Source organism: Mesoplodon bidens, assembly GCF_964165515.1.
Source record: "Mesoplodon bidens genome assembly, chromosome: X".
In the NCBI taxonomy this organism is placed as follows: domain Eukaryota; kingdom Metazoa; phylum Chordata; class Mammalia; order Artiodactyla; family Ziphiidae; genus Mesoplodon; species Mesoplodon bidens.
Genome location: NC_138163.1, coordinates 112,896,585 through 112,908,622, shown reverse-complemented (window position 1 = coordinate 112,908,622; position 12,038 = coordinate 112,896,585). Strand labels below are relative to the sequence as shown.

Genomic DNA, 12,038 nt, shown 5'->3' with positions numbered 1-12,038 from the left:
AAGCATCACATATAACACAGAATGTTATAAAAATTTTTCTGTAAAATAAAAACTTATCAGTATCATTCTCTTAAGACTCAGTGGCTACTATATCCCAGCCCCAAAAGTAAATCCCGTATACAAACGCTTAGTGAAACACACTGGTTGATCAAGTTAAAGCTCTACTGACCACTGCAAAATCAGAAGAAGTATCATGCGTGGCATTGAGGAAAAACAAAAAGACCGCAGTTCTACTGAAACAAAGAAAGCCAGAGCTCAGAATGATCTCAGGCATTATCTAGTTCTACTTCCTTACTGCTGGTGGGAAAACTCAGTCCCAGGTGGGCTGAGTAATACTCCAAATCATAGTGTTAGATACAGACAGAACAGAATCTAGACCTCAGGATGTGGTATGTACCAGTCAGACGCTCAGGCTAAGGATGGTCTCCTAGGCACCAAGTATAGGAGACATGAGAAACTCTGTAAAAGACTAAGCATACTTTCTAATATTAAAGTTGATATCTACAGGATATGAGGCACACACTTGGGTGGTAGATCTAAATGGACACACAAACGCCTGAAGATTTTTTGAAAGTAAAAGGAGTCAGGAAACTGTAAAGCATGTGGAATTGCTAGTACGTGTTCATTCATTCATTCATTCAAATATCTACTGAGCACATATGCTATCTGTGAAGTTCTATGCTAGAAAAAGAGATACAGCAGCTATCCTCATGAAGTCCATTATTTCAGTCAAGGTTATATGTACCAGCTTAGGAAACTATAAAGAAGCCTGTGAGATTTTTTTGTGAACGTTATGAGACACAGAAGACACTAACATCTATGTCTACCAACAAGGTCTACAAAACCGAAGGCCAGAATCAGCACCCCGTATAACACTATGGCCTCTCCTTCACTCTCTTTCAGTTAATATCTTAAACTGAGTTGTTTTCATGATTATATCATCAATTATGCGTTACTGACCATTCCTTCATTGTGGCTCCAGAGCTTAATGAGACTCAGCTAATGTGACCTTTGGAACCATCAAACTGTGGAGGAGAAAGCACAGCAGAGAAGACTGACCTCTGGGTTATCTCTGTGTACAAAGCCTTTTGAAAAGTCAGAGCACCAGGCTTCTGGCAGTGATTTCACAAATTTAATTACCCAGAGATACTCACCAGTATCCTCAAAGACTGACAGCTGAAATTAGACAGCTGATTCTCTATTACATCCGCTTCCTATTATCAATGGTGCTAAACAGTTAAGTAAAAAGTTTAATATTATTTGTCCTTCCCATCTTGATAAAATTGATGATGCAATAAGAATCCTCAAGGGCGATATGAAGATTCGTTTTCATTCCTCTGGAAAACTGTTATAAATAATTTGTTTCAAAGTCAACATTCATAATATCAGGGAATGTCAGGACTGGAAATAACCTGTGATATCGTGTGATTCAGCCCCCTTAGATGACAGATGGAGAAACTGAGGCTCAGAGAATATAAGTGATTCATCTTTGGTCAAATAGCTAGTTAACAGCAAACTTGCAACCAGACTTCAAGTCTTCTGTTGCTTGCTCAATTTACTATTTCTGCTATTTCATGTGGTCTTATTAGCTGCTAAAAGGTATATTTTTATTTTTATTTTTATTTTTTTATGGAAGCATCTGGGATTATGGATGTGAAATGATAATGTAAAACCCACAGTCCAGGCTCCCCTAGTGAACGCTCTTTTTTTTTAACATCTTTATTGGAGTATAATTGCTTTACAATGGTGTGTTAGTTTCTGCTTTATAACAAAGTTAATCAGTTATGCATATACATATATCCCCATATCTCTCCCGTCTTGCATCTCCCTCCCTCCCACCCTCCCTATCCCACCCCTCTAGGTGGTCACAAAGCACCAGCTGATCTCCCTGTGCTACGCGGCTGCTTCCCACTAGCTATCTATTTTACATTTGGTCGTGTATATATGCCCATGCTACTCTCTCACTTAGTCCCAGCTTACCCTTCCCCCTCTCCGTGTCCTCAAGTCCATTTAAAAGGTATATTCTTAAGGAAAATATACATGTGAAGGATCTTACCAGAAACAGCACAAAATTATATTCTGAGAAAACCTATGAAAACTTCTGCCAATCTCAACCAATGTTCAACTGAATGTCAGAAGACTAGAATCATTCTTAGAACAGCGAGGTATCAGGAATGAGACATGAGGGAATGTTTTCTAAGCTGCATATCATAATCTGGTGTTCTTTATAATAAGAGCCCACCTCATTCTCAGAAGATGTTTCCACTGCAAACTAGCCAACACAGATATTTAGCACGTTGATTTGCCGTTAAAGCTGAGACATAGCTAACTACTGCTTCCTCTCTATATAAATATAGGTACATAAGTAGTAGTCAATAATTCAGAGGAACAAATAAACTAATCTAAAACTTGAATCAGAACAACTACTGGCACAAATAATAGGGAGCTGGAGCAAGAATGAGGGCAAGATATGCTTTAAACATGGGAGGGATTTGGAATTTGAAAAACTGTCCAGAAAATAGAAACAGAGGCAATATGGTATGGAGGGAAGTGGTGCCAAAACTCAGATGCTGGGACTTCCCTGGTGGCGCATCTGCCTGCCAAGGCAGGGGATACAGGTTTGAGCCCTGGTCCAGGAAGACCCCACATGCCGCGGAGCAACTAAGCCTGTGCCACAACTACTGAGTCTGCGCTCTAAAGCCTGTGAGCCACAACTACTGAGCCCACGTGCCACAACTACTGAAGCCCAAGCACCTAGAGCCCATGCTCCACAACAAGAGAAGCCACCACAATGAGAAGCCCCTGCTCACCACAACTAGAGAAAGCCCACACACAGCAACAAAGATCCAATGCAGTCAAAAACAAACAAACAAACAAAAAACTCAGATGCTACTACAGTTAGAGAGCAAGGGTACTCAAACTCAGAGCAAGATTCATCACTTTAACCATGAATAGACCAACAGGATACAAGAAGACACAAACACCAAAAGGTAAGTGTAGGTGGATAGCCATAATTTCATGCAGAGAGTCAAATACTTGTACCAGTAGAGCCAGAGGGACGGTAGTCATAAGAATATGGGAGAGTCAGAACTCCAACCAGCAATTTTGGCAGCAGACACAGCAATAGTAATAAGAAATGTTGACTGAAGCGACAGTCAGCTTCAGCCAGGGAGGTTGTATTATATACCTCATTTTGCTAAGCAGAAACTACCAGAAAGTTGCGAGCAACTCAGATATAACAGGTGGCTGTAGAAACATGCCTGGGATTGAGAATGGAGAGAAGGGTAGATCAAGGTCACTAGACAGCTACAGCAATGTGTACAACAATCAAAATAACCAGCAGGAAAAGACAGTCACTTCTTTAGACATGAGTTGTTTCTTGAGCATTGCATGTAAAAAAGAGCTGAAGAGTTAGCATGTTCCCCAGAGCCCCATTTTTCACTCTTTTGTGAAGTACTTCAGAAATATTCAGAAAGGCAACCTGATGAAATGCACTGCTGGTGATTGAGTCAGTGGGTTTACTCCCAAGTTTCATTAGTGAATGCCTCCCAATATTTAGCAACTCAGCGTCTTTGAAGGAGGAAAGGACCAGCTTGCCTAAAAATCAAATCCTTCCTAAGAGTCAGCTGGCAGAAATATAAGGTCAAACACTTGATCTGGTATTACAGAAAAGTAGCCACAAACCAACCTTCAGCTAGAACTAATATATGTGGAACAGGTTATGACCTCAATTAGTTTCTCCATTTCTGCACCAATGGGAGACAGTGAATAGCATTTACGTTCGTCATGACTGAGGGGAGACTAGAGACGATGCTAACAAATTTAATAACCAATATTTGGGCCATTCCAGTCACGACATCCCAAGGAAGATACAACAGAGCTGGAAAAGATCCAGGGAAAAACAACTAAGATGATCAAGGGGACTGCTTATCTTTCATTCAAGGACAGACTAAAAACCTAAAACGGATTCGAATTTCTCAGACTGGGAAGATGAAAATAAAAAAGGAGTCAGCGAGGCGATGTGAGATTAAAGTCCACTCTGGGTAAATATAATTGTATTCAGTGAATTTCATAGCACTTAATTGGGGCTGTCCCTTGAGGTTAAAGGATGTAGATTAGAGAGAAACTGAGATATATCTTTATTTGTTTATAGAGAAATCAGTAAGTTTATAGAACTTATTATTGCTAAGACAAGACTGAAGTGGAGAATGGGGGAAGTTTAAGAAACCATTGGATATACTCAATGCCAACTGATTTAACAGTGCATTACTAAGAAATGGTCATGATGCATCCTAATTTTTTTGAAATGAAAATTATTAGGTTGACTGACAACACAGCCATTGGTGCCTACATCTGGGACAGAGTTCTGGGCTAGCTGCCCTGTTGGTCTGACCCAGGGTGCTATTTCTTATGCTCTTATTATGTCATCTATGCAAAAAACATACTGCATGCAAGTTTGGGATTCCTAAATTCTTTTGACAGTCCAGAACACAGAAGAATAATTTTCTAACTCATTAAGAAAGCAAGAGAGTCCCAGCTCTTGGCTCCGCTTGGTTTACCCATATGGGAGTATGCAACATAAAAAGGTGAAAGAAATTCTAACAGAATGCAGCAGCTGGTTAAAGGCTATTATACTGAAAATTTCATGAGTTTGACAAAAGGCCAAAAGACTACAAAATGGCAGAGAATGGAAAAGGCAGTTGTAACAGGTTGAACATTGTTGGTGATTATTTTTTCAGTGGCAATGAAAGTTGTAATCAAATAACCTGAAAGAGATGCTGGCAGGGGTAGGAAAGCCCCAAGGGAGAGGGAATATGAAGACTGTAACAATGATGTATGCCATGGACTAATAAACTAGACAAACATGTAGTTTGAAGTTTCTTAGCATCATATGAAAAGCAAGTGTCATGATGCAGACATAAACACTATCTGATTTGCAATCTAGAGCAGAAGACGTTGTTAATGACTTACAACCTCAAGGATGAATGCACGACCCAATAACTAACTGGAACTGTGTTATTGGTGTAGAAACCTCTTGTTATTTAGATGATCAGTTTATCTCAGCATTAAAAAGGAAACATTATAAAGCATTAAAAAGTATCCAGAGAAAACATTTGCCTTTGCAGCTGGAAATGTGTGGATGAAAACTATTGAATGGAAGTCAGAACAAATAAGAAAGAGGACAAATGGGGACTGGTTGAAATAACATCATTATCAACTTACTATTATTGTTATTTGTGGACCAATAAGGTATCTCAAATTATGAATGGCATCTGCAAGTGCATGAAGTCCACTGGACCTTGTACATCAAAGTCATTTAGTGTAAAGAGAATATTTTAGACAATAGTAATGTGTAATAATAAATCACAAAGGACATCAATAATCTGTTTACTGAAAATGTAAATTTCTTGAACATGCATCCTCCCTATATTACGGCTTAACATTTTAGGGGTATATTTGAGAAACTGTACAATCTCTAATTTCAAGTAGATTATAACCGTACAGAGAATTGATCTCCGTAAAGTTTCAGGGACATCTTTGAGAAATTAGGTAATCTCTCATTCCAAGGAACTGATCACTTCAGAGGCTTTTAAGGTCTCCATACTCACCTTTCTACTATTTTTCCTGTCTACTGTTCTGTATTTCTTACCATTAAACTAGGAAGAATAATAGTCCTAAATTAAACACCAAGATTTAAGCTCTTTAAATGGGTATCTGGAGAAACTGGAGTGGGTTGAGAGGGCATATCTGAAGCTAATTCACAGTGGAAAAATAGAACTCCTATGTTTTTTTTTTAAACTGAGAATTTATATTGTGTTATTAATGAAAATAAAGAATTTTTAAAATAAAGATAAACTTCTTAAAAAAGAAAGCTGATATCTTCAAGTTTTTGAATTTGGACAAGACCATGGAATGAGCCACACTCATTGATTCCTACAGCTACAAAGAAACTTAGATATCATCTAGTCCAACTCCTTATTTTATAAATAAGAAACCAAGGTTTGTACAGCTTAAGTGACTTGCCCAAGGCCATACAATCAACTAATCACAGAGCCCCCAAAGTCAAGGTTTCTTATTCCCAGATCTGTGCCCCTACCAAAACTGCCACCATGATCAAGTTGGTGAAAGAGCACTGGACAAATAGGAGGACAAATAGAGAGTAGCTGTTCTCTGATCCCATCAAGGAGTAGTAAGAAACTAGTATACAGGAAGGAATTACAGCTTTTCTGGAATTTGTCTTTTTATTTTTTGGACCGAATTCATTTTCACTGCTTCACAGAACTGTACTGGGATCTTTTGTAGCAGGTGTAACATCAGGGAGAAGGTACATATTTAGGGAAAGGGCAGTGGGACTAGGGGGGCACTCTAGGAATCCCGTGTGAGACACTTAATGAGCCCTAAACAGGTAATAATTTGGAGAATGATGGCTTAAAGATGTCTTGGATTCTCAGGTGATCCTAAAATCTTGGCTACAAAAGGAGTCATTCTTTTAGCTCATAAAGGAATTGGATAAAGTGAGAGTTTTATAAATGGGTTGAAAAAGTAGCAGGTCTCAAACAGCTTAGTCAGAAATGGAAATTTGTAATGATGAAGACACTGATATAGAAGATGACTGGGAAGAATCTGAACAAAATGGTTCCACCAAATATATAGTGGATGTAAAGCAATATAGTGCATGTCCAAATCAATATATTATTTAAGAAAATGGGTGATTTTAAATAGGTATTAAAACATGTACTTTAGAGTGACTAAATAACTATATACAACAAAAATAATAAAATAAAATTAAAAATAAGAAAACTAAAAAGTAGGATCAAAACATTAAAGGAGAATTTTTAAAGTTAAGAGATACCTTGTCTGTATAATTTAATAAGACAACCTTTCCTAAAGGATGTATCTCTCCTTGAAGAGCCAAAAATGTTCCCTCCCCCCATTCTTCTGAGTTAACAAAACTGAGGCATGAAATCAAATTTCTTGAGAAATGTAGTAATGAAGATCTAGGAATGCTGCTATTGATTTAGAACTGAATTATGAAGAACTGATGGGCAGTGGAAGAATAAAAACAGACTTGATAAATGGAAAAACATTTAATATTTTTAGTCAGACTATGGCAGATGCAAGTTCAAAGACTTAAGCTGATACTGAAGACTATTTCATGAATCCAATTAATTTAAGTTTGTTGTTGAGGTGGCCGATAGAAACTTAAATTTAAGCTGGACTCAATTGTACAACTGATGAGAAACTGTTAAGGTATCATAGTAACTCAACATCCTCTCTCCTCTTTCTTCCATGGCGACCCAATGTATCATAATTTGTATTTCATGCAGCATCTTGCAGAAGGTGCTTCCAAGAACCTATATTCCTTTGACTGACAAAAATGACCCCTGAAAACAGTATCATTTTTGTTGTTGCTATGTGAAAAATGCTGAGTGCTACACATCAAGAATGAACACCTCAGCTCCACAAATCCAAAACTGCTATTGACTGCCTTTTGGGTACATCAGGTATTTATTCACCTAAAACAGTTTGGGTACAGATAGCTGCAGACATCTTCCATCTTTGTCTAAAGAAGAAGTGCGGGGAAAACTCCTAAATAAATAAAATTGTTCTTGTAAATATTCATTGCCACTATCCATAATATTATCAGCAGCTTTTCGTTCTATTATGAAAAATCCACACCACCTCCAATCACAAAACACAGCATATATGCTGCCTTAAATGGATTTTTCCTAAAGGCGACTCCCTGTAGCATCAGCAAGTTTTCAGTGGTAATTTTAGCATGAGTTACCTATCTAAGCTTCCTTGGGGAAGAAAGAACTAGGTATTGTAGGCCAGGCTAACATCGAGTTTTAAAAATAAATTCATCTGTGAATATACATATTAGCCACAATAAATGCTTTTTTAAGAACATGATGCTTTCAACTTACTTGATATAGTAGGGCACTTTGTTTGGTGAGATGGCTCTCTCCCAGGGACCCTGGACAGAAGCTGAAAAAGGGGGGGAAAAAAGGCAAGAGGTCAAGTTCACGCAAACAAGGAAGACAACATTAATCTCCAGAATTACAATTTTACACTGATATTGGTCTGTTTGTTCAGTTGCCCATGAAGACAGGACGGATTAACCTGCTGTTCTAATCTAAGTAAAACTGAACTCATTCAGGCACAAAATTTAATGCAAAGAAAAAAAAATTCCACTGCTAAACCTATAGACCAGGTAAGAAACTGAAAGAGTAAACTGAGGGGTTTTCTCTTATGTGTCTCCATTGGGTGATTTTCCTTTTTTTTTTTTTTTTTTTTTGCGGTACACGGGCCTCTCACTGTTGTGGCCTCTCCCGTTGCGGAGCACAGGCTCCGGACGCGCAGGCTCCGGACGCGCAGGCTCAGCGGCCATGGCTCACGGGCCCAGCCACTCCACGGCACGTGCGATCCTCCTGGACCGGGGCACGAACCCGCGTCCCCTGCATTGGCAGGGGGACTCTCAACCACTGCGTCACCAGGGAAACCCCCATGGGTGCTTTTCTTATAATACTTCCTGTTGCTGTTTATCAATATCTTTCACTATTTGATTGACTGGGTTTTATTAGTTTAGCAGCTGAAACATCCCTCTGTGATATATTTACATTCTAAGTTATTGAAGCTAACGTACTCCACTTATCACTCTGATATGCTTGTTTTTCTCTTTATTTGGTTTAAACAGAATCCAATTTCATTTACCGATTACATGTTTAATTGCTGCCTCAAAAATGTCAGCTGACCAGCATGATCTTACTAGAAAAGATAACCAAAAGTGAGAGAATGGCACCCGATACCAGAGTGTAATAAAACTTTGGTGATGAGTGACGAATCCTATAGGTGAAATTAAATTTCCCATACTGGGAATTTGTTTTATAACAACTTTATTGTGTATCAGTCAAATCAGTCATCTTTTTTTTTTTTTGCGGTATGTGGGCCTCTCACTGTTGTGGCCTCTCCCGCTGTGGAGCACAGGCTCCGGACGTGCAGGCTCAGCGGCCATGGCTCACGGGCCCAGCCGCTCCGCGGCATGTGGGATCTTCCCGGACCGGGGCACGAACCCGCGTCCCCTGCATTGGCAGGTGGACTCTCAACCACTGCGCCACCAGGGAAGCCCATCTTAAACTGTGTTTTAAATGCTTAAGCTGTAGGGGTTTTTTTCTTTCCCAGAGTTGAAATACTTTTTATATACGGTTTAATATGATGGCGTTTTTTTGTTTCTTTAAGACAAAATAATCATGTTAGTAGACATTATACCATTTCCTTAACAATAAAATCTTCCTCCTGAAAGGAGTTTTAAGAAACTGGAGTTTTTGAGACATAGAATAGCATCAAGAATATAAATATAAGAAGCATTCTTCTGTTTTGTTTTTTTTTTACATCTTTATTGGAGTATAATTGCTTTACAATGGTGTGTTAGTTTCTGCTCTATAACAAAGTGAACCAGTTATACATACACATTAACACCTAGCAATTTTATGTGTATGTCCCTTCTTTCCTGAATTTTCATCCTGCTTATAATTTGAAACACAGCTGATGTTGACCATTGTTTCCTCCTATGAAAAGCTCCCTTCTAAATCAGCCTCACAGTAAATTCACTCCACAGTGTATTGAGATGTAAGAAAACATCAAAGCTAATATATCCCTGACTACACTGCATAATATGAAAGAAAAGCTTCTAATAAAACTTTGCCCACTGCCAGACAATTTAAGGGTAATGAAACTATAGATTCTTTGTTTTATATAGAGTAACAGAGGGATCGAATCACCCAACCTTCAACCAGACATGCTGCTTTCTACCTTGGCGATATGTCATTTAAAAGATATAGAACATGAATTTGTATTTAGCTACCTAATTGCACCTTTTCATTTTGGCAGATGGATTTCTAACATGGAGAAAAAAGACATTTATCTGCTGTTTCGAAGTAGTCCCCTGCCTTCAAACTCTCTGTCCTTCTTTTTCTATTCTTGTCTCCTTTGCCTTTGTCATTCTCTGCCCAACTCTCCTCTTGTCTGTTTTTCTTCTCTAGGACACAGCTCTCTAGACCATATTAGTTCAGAGTAATAAGAGCTGATTTGAGGACTTAGGCTGAACTCTCTGAACTGCCTGGCAGAGTCTGATGTTATGGAAACCTAAAAACCCAAGCCCTCTGTAGCACGAAACATGGTGGAGGGCCAGAAATCATAGCTCCTGGTTGCTCAGTGTGCCCTCTTCCTAAAATCACAGCATCACAGAAGGAAGAAGAGAGCTACAGAGAGCATTTGGTCCAGTTCTCATTGGCTGTATTGCCAAGTCTATGAATGTCTAAACTGAGAAAGGATGCTTATCCTTTTCTTAAAGGTCACTATGGGCTGAGCCCCACCATTTCTCTCATCATCCTTCTCCAGTTCTTTAACATTCTTATGGTCCAGAAAACCTTTCTGATTTGGAGGATGTTGAGTACATCCTCTGGTAGCAAAAGAGTCTGTTCGTATTTCCTATGTTACTCCTAGGCATCTCTCAGAGAGAATTGGTCTACTGGCTGCCTGGTTGGCCCGGGGGTGGGGGTGGGGGGGCTCCGCCTGAGTGAAACAACCTTCAAGCAGAAAATCTAGCAAGAAATAGAAGAAAAGTGATGATGCCGCGCTGAGCTCATGGCCAGACCTGTAGGTATCTATACTTGACTTTGCATTGTTAAACATTAAGAGGAAAAAAAAATTCCCCCCAAAATGCCAGAGAAGTAGTCAGAATATGCTTGAGCTAAAGAGCTGAATGAATTCAATTTTTAAAATTCCAAAAAATAAGTTCCAGATCAATATGAAATTTTAAGCTTTTGTAACTGGAGTTCTTGTTAATTTTTATAGAGTATATAAATTGTATATGAAAATTGTTAATTTTTTACTTTCTAGAATAAAAGCCTTCTGCCTTTATGTGTAGCTACTAAACAGATCCGATAGTGAGATTCAGTGAATTTTTTGTGCTGAAAGATGTTTTTTCCCCTTTGATTCGCAGTTTATAAATGCACCTAAGCAACTGCTTTACAGTCATCATTTGAAGGTCTGAAATTTTACACTAAAAAATGTCCTTGAAGCAATAAAAAAAGAAAAATAACCACAGCCTTCCCCCAATCCTCCCCTGCCACATCACTACCACAGACACACACACTGGAGCTACTTGCTTTAGAAATGACACACAATCGGATGATGGTTCTATGCGACTGGAATCAGTGCTCCTTCTCAGGAGATTGTTAAACGGTTGTTGGGCAATTTTGCTTGGGGCTGCCAGATGATTCTGGTCTTGCATATATTCAAAGGTTGATCCAATATATGGTAACTCTCATAAGTGTGTCCCAGAATTATCATTTCATTTCTTGCAGGAATGCCAATGCCAACAACAGCTGTTTCTTATCTCGGTGTACCAGTGGAAGCTTGTCATCCTTCACAAAGCTAGCCTACGCGATAGACACGCACACGTCTCTTATGCCTGATGTGGCCATTTTTAGTAGCCCATCAAAAGCAGATTTACTGGCAAATAGTTTTATGACACTATGCTGTCCTTTGGTATTTTCTTATACAGATGTTTCTATAACCGCTATACGTAATTCCAATGCAGCTTTGTGATTCAGATTCTCGAGTGTAAAAATCATCCATTATCACATGGCAACAGCACCGTGGGGTATTGTCTACTGAATTTAAATAGCAAACTACATACGAGTTTATTTATTCCAAAACCAACCTCTGAATTTCCCCCTGCGTTACAGATGCAGTATGTTATTAAGAGCAAGAAAGGGTAGCAGTTCTCCCTTCAAATGCTTCTCCTCCCTTGAGGTAACAGGATTCAATATTGTGCCCAAGGTATTTTTGAAAATCACAAACACAGGCTCCAGTGTTTAAGGGAAGTTCTTATTTCAACCACTTTCTAATGCATGATGAACAGAATGGGCCAAGTGATGCACCCTGGTGTTAAGCCATGTTTTAATCGACACAGGGGCCTAACCAGAAAATGAAGAAGAATGCTAATATCAGTTAAACTGTGTTAAAAGAGC

The 12,038-nt window shown here is 38.8% G+C and overlaps 1 protein-coding gene across 2 annotated transcripts in view; it reads right to left on the bottom strand.

Moving 5' to 3' along the window:
* DMD (dystrophin) overlaps positions 1-12,038 on the bottom strand; it is a 2,087,389-nt gene that overhangs the window by 203,557 nt on the left and 1,871,794 nt on the right. For both annotated transcript variants that reach the window (XM_081221405.1, XM_081221404.1), the window contains exon 62: positions 7,929-7,989. In XM_081221405.1, the coding sequence (XP_081077531.1) occupies positions 7,929-7,989 (61 nt within the window). The remainder of the gene's footprint in view (positions 1-7,928; positions 7,990-12,038) is intronic.